General features: G+C 40.5%; 1 protein-coding gene across 2 annotated transcripts in view; it reads left to right on the forward strand.

Annotated features, from left to right (window-relative positions):
* The window catches only part of ITPR3 (inositol 1,4,5-trisphosphate receptor type 3), a 253,384-nt gene that overhangs the window by 117,155 nt on the left and 117,827 nt on the right, over positions 1-18,402 (forward strand). For both annotated transcript variants that reach the window (XM_072137166.1, XM_072137167.1), the window contains exons 18-23: positions 2,941-3,123; positions 3,206-3,457; positions 4,088-4,232; positions 9,194-9,344; positions 14,333-14,529; positions 14,742-14,871. In XM_072137166.1, coding sequence (XP_071993267.1) covers positions 2,941-3,123; positions 3,206-3,457; positions 4,088-4,232; positions 9,194-9,344; positions 14,333-14,529; positions 14,742-14,871 — 1,058 coding nt within the window. The remainder of the gene's footprint in view (positions 1-2,940; positions 3,124-3,205; positions 3,458-4,087; positions 4,233-9,193; positions 9,345-14,332; positions 14,530-14,741; positions 14,872-18,402) is intronic.

Raw genomic sequence — 18,402 nt, forward strand, 5'->3', positions numbered from 1 at the left:
GAATAGAGGGAAAAGTTGTAGGGAGCCCAGTCCTGATCCTCATCAGTGCATCAGCAGCAAGGCATTACCACTGACAATCAGTTGACTGTGATTAAAGGGGACCTACCACCACGATTCTACCTCTAAAGGTAGAACGGGTGGTAGGTGGATGAATGGGACGTAAGGATAGCCCTTTTTGGGCTAATCCTTACGTCCCGGCTATCCTTTTGTAAACTTTAATCAGTTGATATGCTAATTTAATTAAGCGGCTACTGGTGCGTGGAGTAGCCGGACATGAGGCTACTAGTCGCGGCTACTCCACGCCCCAGTAGCCTTGTTCCTCCGCCTACCATGTAATCTTCGGCGCGCAGCACCTCGTAGCTGCGCGCCCTCGTCCGAGCACCCGGCGTCTGCACATGCGCAGTAGCGCCGGCCTCGGAGCTACGGCCGCGCACCCGTAGGCCTGCGTCCTGCGAATGCGCAGAACGCAGGATATTCGCACGAGGGCGCGCAGCTACGGGGAGCTGCGCGCCGAAGATTACCCGGTAGGCGGAGGAACAAGGCTACTGGGGCGTGGAGTAGCCGCGACTAGTAGCCTCATGTCCGGCTACTCCACGCCCCAGTAGCCGCTTAAATAAATTAGCATATCAACTGATTAAAGTTTACAAAAGGATAGCCGGGACGTAAGGATTAGCCCAAAAAGGGCTATCCTTACGTCCCATTTATCCACCTACCACCCGTTCTACCTTTATAGGTAGAATCGTGGTGGTAGGTCCCCTTTAAGTACTAGAGCACTGGAAGGTGCTGGTAGTTGGAGACACAGTCAGGTGCTGGTAGTTGGAGACTACTATTAGGGAACAGATAGGTCAGTCAGTCACCAAGACAATCAAAGGTGCAATCTGTCACAGTATGACAGTAGTAACAGTAGGACGTGTTTCAGCCGGTCCGCAAGCCTTTTTCAAGTTCTATACATATATTCAGGCACAGCATTAACATAATAGACCCTTACTACTGACGGAATGGATCCATTCCTGTGGTGTGAAGTTGTATTTCCTTTATTTGGATTTTGTTTCTAGGAGAAAACTTAAGACATAACATTTCATAATAAAAGTAGGCTGATGAATAAAGCGAGTGCCGGGACCTTTGTTTGATAGGCACAAAGACAAGGCATACTGAAAAGTATGTCACATTTTCAAGTTTCCCTGAAGTTGGCCTTCTTAATCATTGCAATGTATCTTATGTCTTTTCTCTTAGTGATACATGTAATGAGTTGCCTGTTTAGTCTTACTTTTGCAACTTTTTGTTTCAGTGTGCTACTTTTTTTGTCCCCAAAAATAGCTGGGAAAGTAAGTCTGGATCCAGCATACTCTGTTTTGGGACTTATTAGGTGCAAGAATGGGACAATTTCAGAGTCCAAAAGTCGCAAAAGTTGACTAAACATCTGTGCTATAATGATAAATATGGCACACTGCATTAAATCATTGAGGCAGCTAACTTTGGAACGCTGCTTGATTCTGCACCTAAAAAGTCTCAAACTGTGAAAAGTCACACAAAAGAAAAAGAACGCAATAGGAGTGACACATGTCCCCCAGTATCTTGTTTGCTGGTTGCTTGGGCTCAGCATGTTGTTGATAGATTACTATGGCAAATTGGTGAGGACCCAGCTGTCGTGGTGCCCCAATGACAAAGTTAGGGAAAGATGGAAAGTCCTTAAAAATGACTTCAGGAATTTAGGCCATAAAGGAAACCTGTCAGCAAAAAAAACACTACCAGTATGTTGTCAAACAGGTTAACACATTCCAATTCATGTTTTTCCATGAACTAGGGTAGTTGCAACATCCAGAAAATCAACTTTGAAGCAAGATGTAAATTGGTTGCGTAAAGTCATGGAGGCAGAGAGTTTAGCACTAACATCATGCTCTGTTCACCTGCAAATGTTCCCTTTCCACCTTCATGACTTTATGCAACCATCTTACATCTCACTTCAAAGATGTTTCTCAGTTTCTCATGCCATTGCACTGGGTCATGAGAGAAACATGATCTGAGAGATGTTCATCTGCTTCACAACATACTGGTTGTAGTTTATTGGGTCAATTTCTGCTGACAAGTTTCCTATAAAGAGCTCAAAGATAGTATTTTTTGCTTGTGCAACATATCATTCCAGAATGAAACTGGGAGATTGGAGGTAAACAAGTGGGGCAAGAGCTGGGATAGGAATGAGAGGTTTGGTATCTTAGACAGCTGTAGCTGACTTAGCTATAGGCTCTATAATAGAGGCCCGATGTGGAGAGCACAAGATGGGCACAAGATGGCTAGAAGGTTGGAAGGGTGTTTATACGAGGGACTTGGGGAAGTGCAGCTGTCAGCTATATGCTCTACAATAGAGACAGACTGCACCACAATGTGGAGAGTGCAGCTGTGTTTGGGGAGAAGATAATTAATAATAATTCCTTTATTTATATAGCGCCAACATATTCCGCAGCACTACACAGGGCTTGCCAAATCAGTCCCTGTTCCCATGGGGGCTCACAATCCAAACAAGGGGGCTTGGGCACAGAAATTGAAAATTCATTTCCTTGTAGATAAATGGACCAATGAACCTAAAAGTAAAATTATGTTTTATGAAACTGCAGCAGAAAAAGAGTTGGGGGTCTGTATGTGAACTAGTGACTAGTGCCAGGCAGCTGCTATCAAGCCATATAAAATTATAGATGCTCATGATGAGAACATAGGTTTACCACTCATGGAATATTGCATACAATTTTAGCACTAGGGTATAAGGAGGACATAGTTAAATGGTAATAGGTGCAGAGGAGACTGACCCAGGTTATTAAGGGAATGGGTGGACCAAAATACAATGACAGATTACCAAACTTGAAGGTTAGTCAACTATACACAGGTATATAATGGTAGTAACAATATATTTTTAAAATAAATTGTATGATGTACTTGTTTTGGAAGGCTGAGACCTGTAAAAGAGATGTCCCACTCCCCAGAATATATGAGCATTGAGTATTGTGAAGAAGAAGTCTGGTTAGTCTGGTTAGACAAGAACAATGATACTCATGAAAAGAGTATCAGACAGTTATCACAGGAGGCAAGAGCTGGAAATGTCCATGATGAGAATGTTTTAACATACTATCGGTAAGTTTGTCTTTATTGTACAGTTATAAATTTAATTGTATTTTCTCGTTTTTAAATCAATTTTCTTATGAATATTCCACAGATACCAATTGAAACTGTTTGCCCGAATGTGCCTAGACCGTCAATACTTGGCTATCCATGAAATCTCCAAGCAACTGAGTGTTGACCTGATCTTTCTTTGTATGGCTGATGAGATGCTTCCTTTTGAGATCAGAGCTTCTTTCTGTCACCTGATGCTTCATGTACATGTTGATAGAGACCCACAAGAACTGGTGACTCCAGTAAAGTATGCCCGTCTATGGACTGAAATCCCTACAAGCATAACTATTAAGGAGTAAGGAAATTATGTTTTCTTTTAACTGTTACTGAACTCTGCTGTCTTATAAAGGCACCTTAGAAATCTTAAAAGAGTTTTTGGCATTAACATTATTTATTTATAGGGGTTAATTGTCTGCTAGTTGGGGAGGTCTAGCAGCCTCAAACCCCCACAATCAGAACGATTGATCATCCGTCTCCCTTAGCTTCCCTGCATTTCCAATGTATGTCATCACCTCATTATGTAAGACAAGCAGAATGTCCAATCAATGAAGAATGAGTTTTCATCTTGGGTTCCATAGATTGCTATGGGACTTCTGGCATGGGTCACAGGATGATGCCAGAATCCAGGACAGCTATTTAGCAATACAGGACAGCTAAATGTTGTTAAGGATAAACCCCTTTATGAGACAAAGCAATGTTTCCAAGCCTATAGATTTATCTTCAGATATTACATATATGTGAGGTACGTTAGCTACGAATAATGACATGTAGTCCATCAAAAGTTAACAGTACATCCGTAATCTCTATGGACCTATTTTAACAACTGTAACTCACATTTATCCATGTTTATTCCCTAGTTCTTCTGTTTTTTTGTTGATATAGGTAGTTAGTATTCAATTGCCTGTGTCTTTCGTTTTGTACGCAGCTATGACTCCAACCTGAATGATTCAAGGGATGACAAGAAAAATAAATTCACGAATACAATGGAATTTGTTGAAGATTATCTGAACACTGTTGTGAGCGAAGCTACGCCATTTGCCAATGAGGAAAAAAACAAGCTAACATTTGAGGTCATTATTTAAAAAATATAAAGCATTTCTGTAATGTCATAAGGACCATGTTTCACCTGATGTTCACCCTAGTAGTAGATTTATACCTTAGCTATTAATTAATAGTATTGTGTAAAGTATTGTGTTTTAGTCTCAGATGGCCGTGAGTGTCACACAATGAGAACGTGCTGTGCAGCAGCTCCTCCCCTCAGGATGTGTTTTCGCCCGAAGCTGGGGCGATTGCTGATAATGAACGGTGTTCATCTGTGTTGTCTGAAAACCTGTGCCTTAAGGATAAGGTGACAGATATGGTGGACAGACATAACAACATTCTTAGTGTAATAGCCTTTTAACCCCTAACCAACACGTGACGTACTATTACATGGGCTGAAGTATACAGGCTGAGCTCTCTCCATACAAATTGGGTGTTTGCTGTATATTGCACTAAACACTCAGGTGAAACCCGTTACACCCGGGGCCTTTGCTGGCACTGATCGCGGGAGTCAACCCTGCAAATGCCTCCAACAAAGCTGCTGGAGGCACATGGGCCATCTTGTATTCGACCGCCGCCCCCTGTGAGGTCATCAGGGGGGCGGTGATCTGTTGCTATGACAGCCTTGGGTCTTATGAAGACCCAAGGCTGCCTGGTTCTAACCTATTCATTACAATGTGCAATTTGCATATTATTCTGTACCACATGATGTGTATTCTAGGTTGTATATGATATTTATTAAACATCAAGATCTGCAGTTACTCCAGGACTCAACATGCCCAAACAGTGGCAATAGTATTAGTAGTGGCAATGGAAACTTAACGTTTCACTCCTGGAAGATACACAAATATTAAATGAGGTAAAACAGGCAACAGCAGAACATTTTGCCTTAACTCACGGTAGTGCCTTTGACCCTTGCGTCAGGTGGGAAGCTCATAAAGTAGTTAGCAAGGAAATTTTTATTAAACATGGGGCGATACGGAAGAGGGAAAGGGACAGACATTTAAATACTCTACTTGAATAAATAAAGGAGCTTGAAACACAACATAAACGTTTACCGGATAACGTTCTGAGGATACAATTAATACAAGCCAGAGAGGAATTAGGATATCTTTTGTTATACAAAGCAAAAAATTTTGCCGCTTTTACTATGAATATGGGGATAAATGTAGTCGGGGCTTAGCAAGAGCTCTACACAATCAGAGGTCTACTACATACATCCCGACCGTAAAAGATAAACAAGGGAATAAGTTTAGCCTACCAGACAGAGTGGTGGAGGTGTTTAGAGAATATTATGTCTCACTATACTCAGTAGACAGTTCCATTCAGAATACATTGTGCCCAGACTTTAGGGCACAGATTCAAGAATATATAAGGGAGTCAGGATTACCTTCTTTGCCTTTGATCGACTTGGAAAATTTAGAGAGACCAATTACGAAGGAAAAACTGGAATGGGCAGTGGGTGATACACCACTTGATAAAACACCTGGGCCAGACGGGTTTTACTTAGCTTACTATAAACAGCTATTTGAGGAACTGAGCTTGTATATGATCGAGGCATTTAATTCATTGACAGTAGGCCAGTCTTTTCCAACTGACTCCCTTAGGGCGTATATTACAGTACAGTATATTACAGTATTACAGGAGGGTAAGGACCCCACGCAGTATCTCAGCTACAGACCAATTTCCCTGCTCAATGTAGACACAAAATTGATGCCAAAAATATTAGCTGAGAGACTAATGCCAATGGTGGCTAAGATCATACACTTAGATCAGACAGGCTTTCTTAAAGGATGGGAAGCTAGAGATAACTCAACAAAGGCCATTAACTTAATACACTATGCACAGGTGCATAAACAGGCAGTTGCATTGCTCTCAACATATATGGAAAAAGCATTTGATAGGGGTAAATTGGGTGTATGTGGCTGAGACACTGCGTGGAATAGGTCTGAAATATAACATAATGCAATGCATTCTATCATATACTGTATATCTCATATATTCAAATCCCACTGCAAAAGTCACGGTAAATGGGATCCTGTCAGGAGATCTGCAAATTCGTAATAGTCAGACAGGGATGCCCATTTCGTTCTATCCCTGGAACCATTTCTTTGACGAATAAGATCAGACCAAAATATTACGGGTATAACGTTTCGGTCTGAAGAAATTAGGATAGCAGCATATGCAGATGATTTATTGTTTTTTGTATCTAACCCTAGGATCTCTATCCCAAACCTCATACACCAATTGAGAGAATATTTTTGTCCATCTAACTTTAAAATCAACTTTTATAAATTGAAATCGTTAGTAGTAAATATGTCTCCTGAACAGTTAAAAAGGTTGTAGGACCTATTCCCCTTTATGTGGCAAAGGGAGGGACTATCTTACTTGGGAATAAAGCTTACATCCAATTTAAAAGAGTTATATAGGGTAAATTTCCTCTCTTTGCTAAATACCATTAAATTGGACTGTGAAAATTGGAATAAATGTATGTTTTCATGGCTGGGTTGCTGTGCCATATTTAAAATGAACATTCTACCTAGAGTTCTGTATATTTTTCAGGCTCTCCCAATACATCTCCCGGGAGCATTCTTTAGGATAACATCTGTACAACAAAGATTTATATGGGTGGGTAAAAAATCCCAGTTATAAAAGGTGCTATATAGACCAAGAGATAAAGGGGGATTGGCGCTACCGGAGCTTAAATTATATTATAGAGCTTCCCAAACTGGTTAGGGTACTGGATTGGTGTAGGCACAATGAAAATAAATCATAAATTACCATAGAACAGCAATTTTCACCGGTTTCATTATCTTGTGTTCCTTGGCTGGAAAGAGATTCTCTCCCTCAATTATTGAAACACCAAACCATTGGGCCAACCCTTCAGGTTTGTACCTCTCCCCAGGTTAGAGGCGGATTAATTCCAGTATACTAGTCTTTGTATCTGGTTCCAAATAACCCTAGATTCTTGAAGATACATTTTTTAAGGACTGGAATACAATGGGGGTAAATAGGGTTTTTCATTTTCGGACGGGGTCAAGATGACGTCTGCCGAGGGTAATGTCAGAAACCTGGGGGGTAATAACATTGACTCCTTGGAGATCTTTATTTCTGTGTTCCTTTTTAACCTCCTTACTGCATTTGGAAAATTCTGAAAATTAATATACTGACTTTGAAAAGCTATGCATGAGCGTAGCACCTGTGCACAATTCTTTATTTAAGATCTATAGCATATTACTTAAAGAAATGAACCAAACACTGCCCAGGTTTACAGCAAAATGGGAGCAGGAACTCCAAATTAATTTGACAACGGAACAATGGGGATGAATATTTGAATTTACGTATGTTTCTCTTATAAAATAATATCACAATGGTATGAAGTCCCCCTTAAGATACATGCTATGCTCCCAGAGCTTGCCCACTGTGCTTGAGATGTGGAAATGAGGAAGGTTCATTTCTACATGTCTTTTGGTCCTGTTCTTTACTGCTGCCATTTTGGCAAGCAATATGTTATCCAACAGAAAATAGAAATTAACTTTCCTTTTGAACCAGCCTTTGTTCTTTTGCAACATTGTGAATTCCCCAAACAGGTGTATGTAGGATCATTAGTGCGATAACTCTTAATGGCAGTACGTTTGTGCATCCCAGTTTTTTGGAAACAAACACTGGTACCTCATGTGTCCCTCTGGCTTTCAAAAGTGAATTATATTATGAATATGGAGGAACTGACTCTGTCTGCAGGGAGCGAAAGACAGATTTGATGCCACCTGGAGTACTTGGTGAGATTTAGGAATTCAGAGATTTATAGGACACTGCTGGTAGATGAAGACAGATAGGGTTTGAAGTCTTGACTGTAAGGTAATTTAATATTGATGACGATTTGGATTAAGTTCGGGGGGAGTAGATGGGAGGTTTTTGTTCCTTTTTCTTTTTCCCTTTCTGGGAAATACTGTATGATTTATCTACTTACTTATTTATTTAATTTTTTCTCCTTTTCATTATCTTTGTATTTATTGTCTAATGTATGTCTTCATGAATACAAGTATTTATATCTAAAAAGGATAATAAAAATAAAGTTTAAAAAAAAAACTTCTTATAATGCAAATAGTAACATTAATTTACTGAAATGGGAATACCCCTTTAAATTCATTTTATCCTGCGACGGTCTATAGATGCAATGGCAAACATTTTACACATGATATGTACATGGTAAGTGCATGGTCATGTACAAATTGGCTTCTTTTTGGAAAGTGGTATGTATGGGGCTGGGTAGTATGACAAAGGTAAACTGTCCACTAAAAGTTGTCTATGCTGTATTAAGGTGCATGCCAGCGTAATATTATAACAAAAGGATTGCTTATGACTAGTGAGAGGATGGATGCCACAAAATGCTCCTACCTTTATGGACTGGAAAAAGTTGTTTGATGAGATAAAGACCTATGAAAAAAACTGATAAATGAATAATAACACTTTTGATAAGTGGGAGAAACTTTGGCTAAACTGCAGCTAGATTTTCTGAGGAGGAAAGAAAAGAGAGAGATTTTTAGATATTTTTTTCTTCCCCAGTTAAGTGGGATGTGGTTGTTTGGGGTTGGCAATATATAAAATTTCATCTAGATATTAATATGTGGATGTTATTGTAAAGAAAATTTGACTTTTATGTAACTGAATTGTTTTGTACTTTGTAAAAAAAAAAATAATATAGATTATATATAAAAAGTATTGTGTGTAAAATTTTAAAAAACATGCCACTTTAACTTCCCCTTCCCACATTGCAGCAATTGCTATTGTCATTATTTGCTGTATGCTACAGTGTTTGTTTTAGATACTGCAGCGGAGCACTGGTGCCGTGTTCCAAATATCAGGCTAGTGCTGATCTAAAAGTATAAATTAAAAAAAAAATCTTTTACGGAAATATTTTAATAATAATTTTTATTGTGTGTGTATAAGTTTGAATATCTATAGGTACTTACTGACTTTACTTTTAAAGGTCGTGAGCCTCGCACGTCACTTGATATATTTTGGATTCTATAGCTTCAGTGAACTGCTGAGGCTGACACGGACTCTACTCGGAATCATAGACTGTGTGCAAAATGCACAGACAATAGTTCCACATCCTGTCTACAGTGAAGATTCAACAGGTTTGTATAATTTGTATTTATACAGTATATCATTATGTTTTATAATATATGCACTGATCCTCTTGTCAAAACATTCAAAAATGTTATAGTTTAAAGGATATCTATCACTTTAAAACACCCATTCTAACCCAGACATACCTTTAGACGGGTAATGATAAGCTGATACTGGCAGTTTCGCCGAAAAATTTATTTTCTAATTATGATAATGACCTTTCAGCGCTCCTGCATTCGTCACACGAGGCGCTTGGATATTAGGCGCTTGGATAGCGTGCATGAAGGAGTACTGCCTGCCTTCCCTTTCATGCTCCCGAGAGCCAGTGATGTCACCTAGCTCTTGGGAGCAGTATCACATGCATGCTAAATCGTCATCTCGCCAAAACTTCTGTGATTATGCTAATACCCCAGCGCCCTGTGTGAGGAACACAGGAGCACCAAAGGGTCATTAACATAATTATAAAATCGATTTTTCAAGCCCTGAACCTGCATCAGCTTATCATGACCTTTCTAAAGGTATGTTTGGGTTAGAATGTGTGTTTTAAAGTGGTAGATTTCCTTTAGGGATATACACTCACCGGCCACTTTATTAGGTACACCATGCTAGTAACGGGTTGGACCCCCTTTTACCTTCAGAACTGCCTCAATTCTTCATGGCATAGATTCAACAAGGTGCTGGAAGCATTCCTCAGAGATTTTGGTCCATATTGACATGATGGCATCACACAGTTGCCACAGATTTGTCGGCTGCACATCCATGATGCGAATCTACTGTTCCATCACATCCCAAAGATGCTCTATTGGATTGAGATCTGGTGACTGTGGAGGCCATTTGAGTACAGTGAACTCATTGTCATGTTCAAGAAACCATTCTGAGATGATTCCAGCTTTATGACATGGCGCATTATCCTGCTGAAAGTAGCCATCAGATGTTGGGTACATTGTGGTCATAAAGGGATGGACATGGTCAGCAACAATACTCAGGTAGGCTGTGGCGTTGCAACGATGCTCAATTGGTATCAAGGGGCCCAAAGAGTGCCAAGAAAATATTCCCCACACCATGACACCACCACCACCAGCCTGAACCGTTGATACAAGGCAGGATGAGTGCATGCTTTCATGTTGTTGACGCCAAATTCTGACCCTACCATCCGAATGTTGCAGCAGAAATCGAGACTCAGCAATGTTTTTCCAATCTTCTACTGTCCAATTTCGATGAGCTTGTGCAAATTGTAGCCTTAGTTTCCTGTTCTTAGCTGAAAGGAGTGGCACCCGGTGTGGTCTTCTGCTGCTGTAGCCCATCTGCCTCAAAGTTTGTACTGTACGTTCAGAGATGCTCTTCTGCCTACCTTGGTTGTAACGGGTGGCGATTTGAGTCACTGTTGCCTTTCTATCAGCTCGAACCAGTCTGCCATTCTCCTCTGAGCTCTGGCATCAACAAGGCATTTCCGCCCACAGAACTGCCGCTCACTGGATGTTTTTTCTTTTTCGGACCATTCTCTGTAAACCCTAGAGATGGTTGTGTGCGTGAAAATCCCAGTAGATCAGCAGTTTCTGAAATACTCAGACCAGCCCTTCTGGCACCAACAACCATGCCACATTCAAAGGCACTCAAATCACCTTTCTGAGTTGCCGCCATGTGATTGGCTGATTAGAAATTAAGTGTTAACGAGCAGTTGGACAGGTGTACCTAATAAAGTGGCCGGTGAGTGTATATTCTATACTAGGAGGATGTGCAAAACTGTGCATTACTTTATAAAATCTAAATATTGAGCTGCATTTTTTAACTTATCTTCCCTAGAAATATTTTAGGGGAGTTTTAATGATGTGTTGCACATTAGACCAGTGCAGAGATAACTAGACAGTCTCCTACTGCCTACTGTGGGGTATTCCCACTTTGGCAAATTGATTTTATTATTGTATGATGAATATAATACAATTTTTAATATACGGTACTTTCAATATCAATTCCTCACGGTTTTCTGGATCTCTGCATGCTGACAATTTTTTGGGAAGCTTCAATGTTTATTTCCAGTGGACAGAAATCTGACCATGGTCACACTGGTGCCCAGCTATTTATTATCACAGATAGTAATCAGAACTGTGTGTTATATGTTACATGCACACTACACATGTTATAATGAAATATACACCTGCTGTGTGTTTGATCGGGGGTGAGTTAACTTTATATACTGTATCAGGTCTTGTGCCCTTGGTCCTCCACAGCCCCTGAGGAAGGCTGTACAAACAGGCGATACGCACGGGGACTCAGTTCCCCAATCTCCCTTTACACTATCCTTCATGCATTATAGGTTAGACTTTTGTAGGCTTGGGTATGTTTAGCACTTGCTTTGACATTTACATGTGGTATAATTCATATCCCCTTTTTCATCTGGTATTTCCCAGTCCAAATATATGTTTTACTACATGTTTTAATGCAGATGTTGATATATTTGCTTTGACATTGGATATGGGGGCTATAGGATTATGTATAAGTGCAATTGAGTGCTTTTAATTGTTTTTGTGTTTTGAATAAAGATTGTACCGTATATTCCGGCATATAAGACGACTTTTGAAGACAGAAAAATCTTCTGTCTTCCCTGGGGTCGTCTTATATGCCGGTAATCCCGACCGCCCGCCGTGTATTCACGGCGGCGGTCGGGTCGCGCTGCATGGAGAGGGCTCACAGGCTGAGCCCTCTCCATAGCCGGTAAGTCTTTGCTGCATATTGCAGCAAAGGCTTACCGGTAACACCTGCGATCGGTGCAAAGCTGCCGGCAGCCTCAAAAAGATAGCGGCGCATGGGCGCTGCCATCTTACCTGGGATCGCCGCTCCCCGTGAATAGTATAAATAAAAATAAAAAAAAGTTTAAAAAAAAATTATAATAAAAAACCCTAAAATTTCAAATCACCCCCCTTTCCCTAAAACTGATATAAATATAAATAAACAGTAAAAATCATAAACACATCAGGTATCGGCGCGTCCAAAAATGCTCGATCTATCAAAATATGACAACGGTTTTTAAATGCGTTTAACCCCGTAACGGAAAATAGCGCCCAAAGTCGAAAATGGCACTTTTTTGCCATTTTGAAAAATATAAAAAAATCTATAAAAAGTGATCAAAAGGTCGTACAGTCCTAAAAATGTTATCAAATTTCGCAAAAAATGACACCACCCACAGCTCCGTACACCAAAGTATAAAAAAGTTATTAGCGCCAGAAGTTGGCAAAATCAAAAAAATTATTTTTGTACAGGAGGTTTTCATTTTTGTAAATGTATGAAAACATTATAAAACCTATACAAATTTGGTATCCCCGTAATTGTACCGACCCAAAGAATAAAGTAGATATGTAATTTGGGGCGCACAGTGAAAGACGTAATATCCAAGCCCACAAGAAAATGGCGCAAATGCGTTTTTTCACCATTTTCATTGCATTTGGAATTTTTTTCCCGCTTCTGAGTACATGGCATGGAATATTTAATAAAATAAAAATTTAAGGTACAGCATGGTAACATTTACAGTAAAATGGACGATGGTAATGTTGTTGTTGTATGCCTTATGTTTATGAGCGACAATTTTCCTGCTATATACCTGCATGTCATAAGAATTTAAATAAAAAAAAGGACCATGTTAAATTCAAATCTGTTTTTTTTTTTAAATTTTTACCGGTGTTTTGTATGCTTTGGAAAAATGGTAGTCTTATACGGCGAATATATCTTAAACTCTATATTTTAAACAGGAAAGTAGGGGGGTCGTCTTATACATCAGGTCGTCTTATACGCCGGAATATACGGTATATTATTATATCCTGACATCCTGTCTTTTTGTGTTGGAATTTAAGATTGTAACCATGGGATGCCAATATTTGCTTTAGTTAAACCTTAGACCCACCTTTGTATATTCATGAGCCTCGCACCTGTGTGACCATGGTCAGATTTCTGTCCACTGGAATTAAATAATTACTCTTTCTATAGCAGGACAGCAAGCAGAGATCAAGAAAACCATGAGGAATTGATACAGAAAGTGTATTAGAACTTTTCATAATTCAAAAAATATCCATTACTTGCTGAAATGGAAATACCCCTTTAATGATGTTGTGATGATTAAATTCACATTTGCATAGATGGGGAGGCAACTTTACAAACTGACTGTGGAACTTTTCCTTTATGGGGAATAAATGTATGTATATATATACATATATATTAGTTAGTATAGATTAGTTTAGCTGACAGGTTCTCTATAAGACTGCTGAGTAATACTTTGCACCATCTATGAGTTTGTCTAATTCACTGCACATTTTTTGGGTACATGGACTTTTCCCTGGAAACCACTTGCCATTTTTGTAAAACTCAGCAAAGTACCTAAAACTATATAAAGCCCTTATAAATGTGGCACAAGGCAATTCAGACAGTTTTACACCAGATTTCTGGTGCTTGCATTTTTAGTATAATGTCCTCGGTTTTAATGGTGTGATTGTATAATGTCTGCACTGCTGCTTTATTCAAGTACAGCATGTGACTACTGTCTATTCTAATTTTGGGGCAAATGCCCCATTTGACTGATTAGTGGAACTCCCAGCAAACAGACACGTGTTACCTATCCTATGAGTAAGGTGAAAAATAGTTGCTAGGGAAAAACAATGGAACTATTATGTTAATCTAAAATAATAACTTGTGAACTGATCTGGCAAAAGCTGCTTCACTGCTCTTGAGTGAAGCTGTGAGAGATCTATTTCTGGCAATTATCGAGAATTGTCAGTACAGCTGTAAGATATAATGATGGCTGCAATTCAAGACCACCAGAAGGTATGAGATTATATTTATATATGAACAGTATCAGTAGTATAGTAGTAGTAGAAGTTGTTGCATAGATCTCAACTCATGCCATAATAAAATAATTTTAAGAAATGTATGTTAAAGTAGCACATTAAGTAATCTGAAATCATGATGCAGTCAGTTCTTGGATAGCTTTGATGATCTTTTACTTTGCCAGAAAAAAATGTGAGGCGATCTATACAAGGAATGGGACAAATGATGTCCACAATGGTGCTGACTCGAAAACCATCTGTGTTCAATTCCTCTTCGCTCATGAATTCTGTAGTGAGTCAGGACACTCCTAAGAGGAAGACTGTGGAAGCAGAAAACATTACTGTGATGGAAACCAAGCTGAAGATCTTAGAGATACTTCAGGTTTGTATACTGGTTACAGCACATTTCTAAGCATGTTTTTTTGAGTTCGAATTAACCATTGATCTTGGTGATCCACAGGGCAAAATAGAGACATGAAACAAGCTTCAGATGCTTGTAAGGTCTTGTGCAATCTGAGAACATTAATCTGGATTTAGTGTGATTAATAGCACTTTCTTTCTTCCTGCTGTAATTCTATGTTTGATTCTTTGCAGTTCATCTTGAATGTTCGACTGGATTACAGGATATCTTATCTTCTCTCTGTCTTCAAGAAGGAGTTTGTGGAGGTTTTCCCAATGCAAGATAATACAGCAGATGGGACAGCTCCCGCCTTTGATAATACAAGTAAACCACATACAAATATTTGGCCGCAATGACCAGAATACTTAAAAATGCAATTATAACAATTATATAATAGAGTTTTTAAAAACATATAGAACTTTTTTCGAGTTTGTATTTATGTTAATTTTGATGATTATGGCTTACAGCCAAGGAAAGCCCTATCGTCATTTATCTCAGAAAATTAGAATATGATATAAGGGAACTGTAAAAACATTTGAACACACAAATGTTGGTCAAATGTAAACTATGTACAGTAAATGCACGCAATACTTGGTCGGAACTACCGTTGCATGAATGACTGCATCTGGCGGTGTGGCATGAAGGCGATCAGCTGATGGCACTGCAGAGGTGTTATAGAAGCCCAGGTTGGTAGCAACCTTTAGCTTGTCAAAATGTTGGGTCTGGTCTCTCTCATCTTGCTCTTGACAATACCCCATAGATTTTCCCTATGATGTTAAGGTGAGGCAAGTCTGTTGGCCAATCAAGCACAGTTATACTGTGGTTTTTAAATTAGGTATTGGTACTTTTGGCAGTAGACAGGTGCCAAGTCCTGCTGGAAAATGTATATTCTCTCTCCTAAAAGCTTGTCGGCAGAGTGAAGAGCGAAATGCTCTGAAATTTCTTGGTTGATGGCTGCGCTGACTATGATTTTTAATAAAATACAGTGGACTTACACTAGCAGATCACAAGGCTCCCCTAACCATCACTTATGGTAGAAACTTCACACTAGACCTCATGCAGCTTGGATTGTGCCTCTCTACTCTGGGACCTTGATTTCCACATGAAATGCAAAATTACTTTCATCTTAAAACAACACCTTGGTTGACTGAGCAACAGTCTCTCTTGGCCTCCTTGGCCCAGGTAACATGCTTCTGGCATTGTCTATTGGTCAGAAATGGCTTGATACATGGAATGCTACACTTGCATGACATGTCCTGGATACATCTGTGTGTGGTGGCTCTTGTGTGTGGTGGCTCAGCAGCAGTCCACTCATTGTCAATCTCACATAAATCAGACAACCTAGGGTTAAAGTAAATCTGCCTGAAATTAGAACACTTTAAAATATCAATTTTATTTTAAACCTTAAAATAAGGGTATTAGCACTATGCGGATTAGCGGGACTCAAGTATTCAAGTTAATAAAAAAAAACTAAATTTATAAGTCCAGGGTTGTGTGGTAAATGCGGAAGCAGTTTTTTATACAAAGACCAGGGTGGAAGGAAAATGTGTTGCACCGATATGTCATGTCTTTGCGCTTGCCATTTTTGAAACAGACAAAACATCTCTTCTGGAGATGACTTTTTTTTTCGGTGGGGGGCACTATTCCAGGAAAGTGCTGCCCTCGAACAATTCTGCAGACAGCAATCGCAGAAGTAGAACTTTCTTCTCCCTTTTTGGCTTTTGGAAATTAATTAGGGGCCGAATCTTATCTGTGAAAACTGGGGTAATTTTGAGGGGGCATTGGGAATTGTCAGCAAAATGAAGAAATTTTTGGATGGCCTCAAAGCAAGCTCTGGGCATTATTGATTCATACAAGGGGGTATGATGTATGAGATCTTTAGACCAATAGTCCATTACGGATGTTTTTTTTTGTAAGGCCCATATTCAGTACCAATCCCCCAAATTTTTTAATTTCTTCTCTAGTGGCTGGATACCATCTATGTGGCCTGACATAAAAGGAATTGGGGTTGGTTTCTAAAAAGTGATGGGCATATAAGTTGGTTTCCTCAACAATCAAGTCCAGCAGGTCATCTGTAAAAAATTATTTGAAATGGCTAATTTCAGATAATAAGGTCAAGTACTTTGGGGACATAGGAGGCTTAGGGAAACCAGTTACTTTCTGGAGGTGGAGGTAAAATTGGACTTATAGCCCTCTGTGGGGATTTGGCCCAGTAGAGACCGTGGTAGCGGGGTGCTGGGATGCAGTTCAAGACAGGGACACCAGGGTACAGTCCAAACAGGTCTCGCCTGCGTTTATTGCAGCAAAATTAAACCAGCCTTTACATCCAGGTATTTGAATAAACAAAAGAAAACCTACCCGTCAGGGTGCTAACTATACAAATAGTCCACTAGCTCACACTAAACAAAGATCACGTGGCTGCTCCAGACACACAGGTCAGAGCTGTGTCCTCTCAGCCTCCTTCCACAGAGAGACAACCCACTCAACTCTGCTGAGTCATTTTATCCAGGCTAATTAGGCTGTTCCCATCACCTGTGTCCAAGGTGCTGGACAAACCCACCTCAGCACTAAGGCCTTGCATAGAAGCAAAACCTAGGGGAAACATACCGCCCATCCACAGTTAACCCCTTCAGTGTCTCACATACCCTCCCCCTCTGTTTGACCCTGTGGGGACGAACATTTTTGGCCATCAGACAGTGGGTACGGGATAGGGCATCGGCATTCCCATGCAGCTTTCCTGCTCGATGTTCCACCGTGAATTTAAAATTCTGGAGCATTAGGAACCACCTTGTGACCCTGGCGTTCCTCTCCTTGACCTGACTCATCCAGGTTAGGGGAGAGTGATCAGTCACCAGTGTAAACTGCCGCCCTACCAGATAATACCTCAGGGATTCCAGAGCCCATTTGATCGCTAAGCACTCCCTCTCAACTATACTGTAGTTCTTTTCAGGAGGTGTGAGCTTGCGGCTCAGGAATGTTACAGGATGTTCCTCACCCTCCACTACTTGGGACAGGACAGCCCCCAAGCCCACGTCAGAAGCGTCAGTCTGCACAATAAAGGTCTTGGTGAAGTTAGGGGTAATCAGTACCGGTCCCTCGCACAAAACCGTCTTAAGTCGCTGAAACGCCCCCTCAGCCTCTTCACTCCACTTTACCATCACCGTCCTGCTACCCTTTGTCAGGTCAGTCAGGGGTGCCGCTATTGTCGCAAAGTCGGGGATAAATCGGCGATAATAGCCCACTATGCCCAGAAAAGCCCTCACTTGCTTCTTGCTCAAAGGTCGTGGCCACTGCTGGATCGCCTCTACTTTATTTACTTGGGGTTTGATGACCCCTCGCCCAATACGGTACCCCAGGTAACGGGCCTCTTCCAGACCCAGTGCACACTTTTGGGGGTTCGCTGTCAGCCCTGCTGCCCTCAGGGAGTCTACCACTGCTTGTACTTTGGCTAGATGACTCTCCCAGTCGTTACTATAGACTATGATGTCATCTAAGTAGGCCGAGGCATAACTCCGGTGAGGTTTTAGCACGAGATCCATTAACCTCTGGAACGTGGCGGGAGCCCCATGTAGCCCAAAGGGGAGTACCACGTACTGAAAAAGCCCATCAGGGGTAACAAAAGCGGTCTTCTCTTTAGCCCTGTCAGTCAGGGGTACCTGCCAATACCCTTTCGTCAGGTCAAGGGTGGAGAAGAACCTAGCCTGTCCAAGTCGTTCTATCAACTCGTCAACCCTGGGCATGGGATAGGAATCAAATTTGGACACCTCGTTCAACTTCCTAAAATCATTGCAGAACCGTAGGGAACCATCAGGTTTGGGTATCAACACAATAGGACTCGACCAGTCACTTTTAGAT

Source organism: Engystomops pustulosus, chromosome 2, assembly GCF_040894005.1.
Source record: "Engystomops pustulosus chromosome 2, aEngPut4.maternal, whole genome shotgun sequence".
NCBI classification, from domain to species: domain Eukaryota; kingdom Metazoa; phylum Chordata; class Amphibia; order Anura; family Leptodactylidae; genus Engystomops; species Engystomops pustulosus.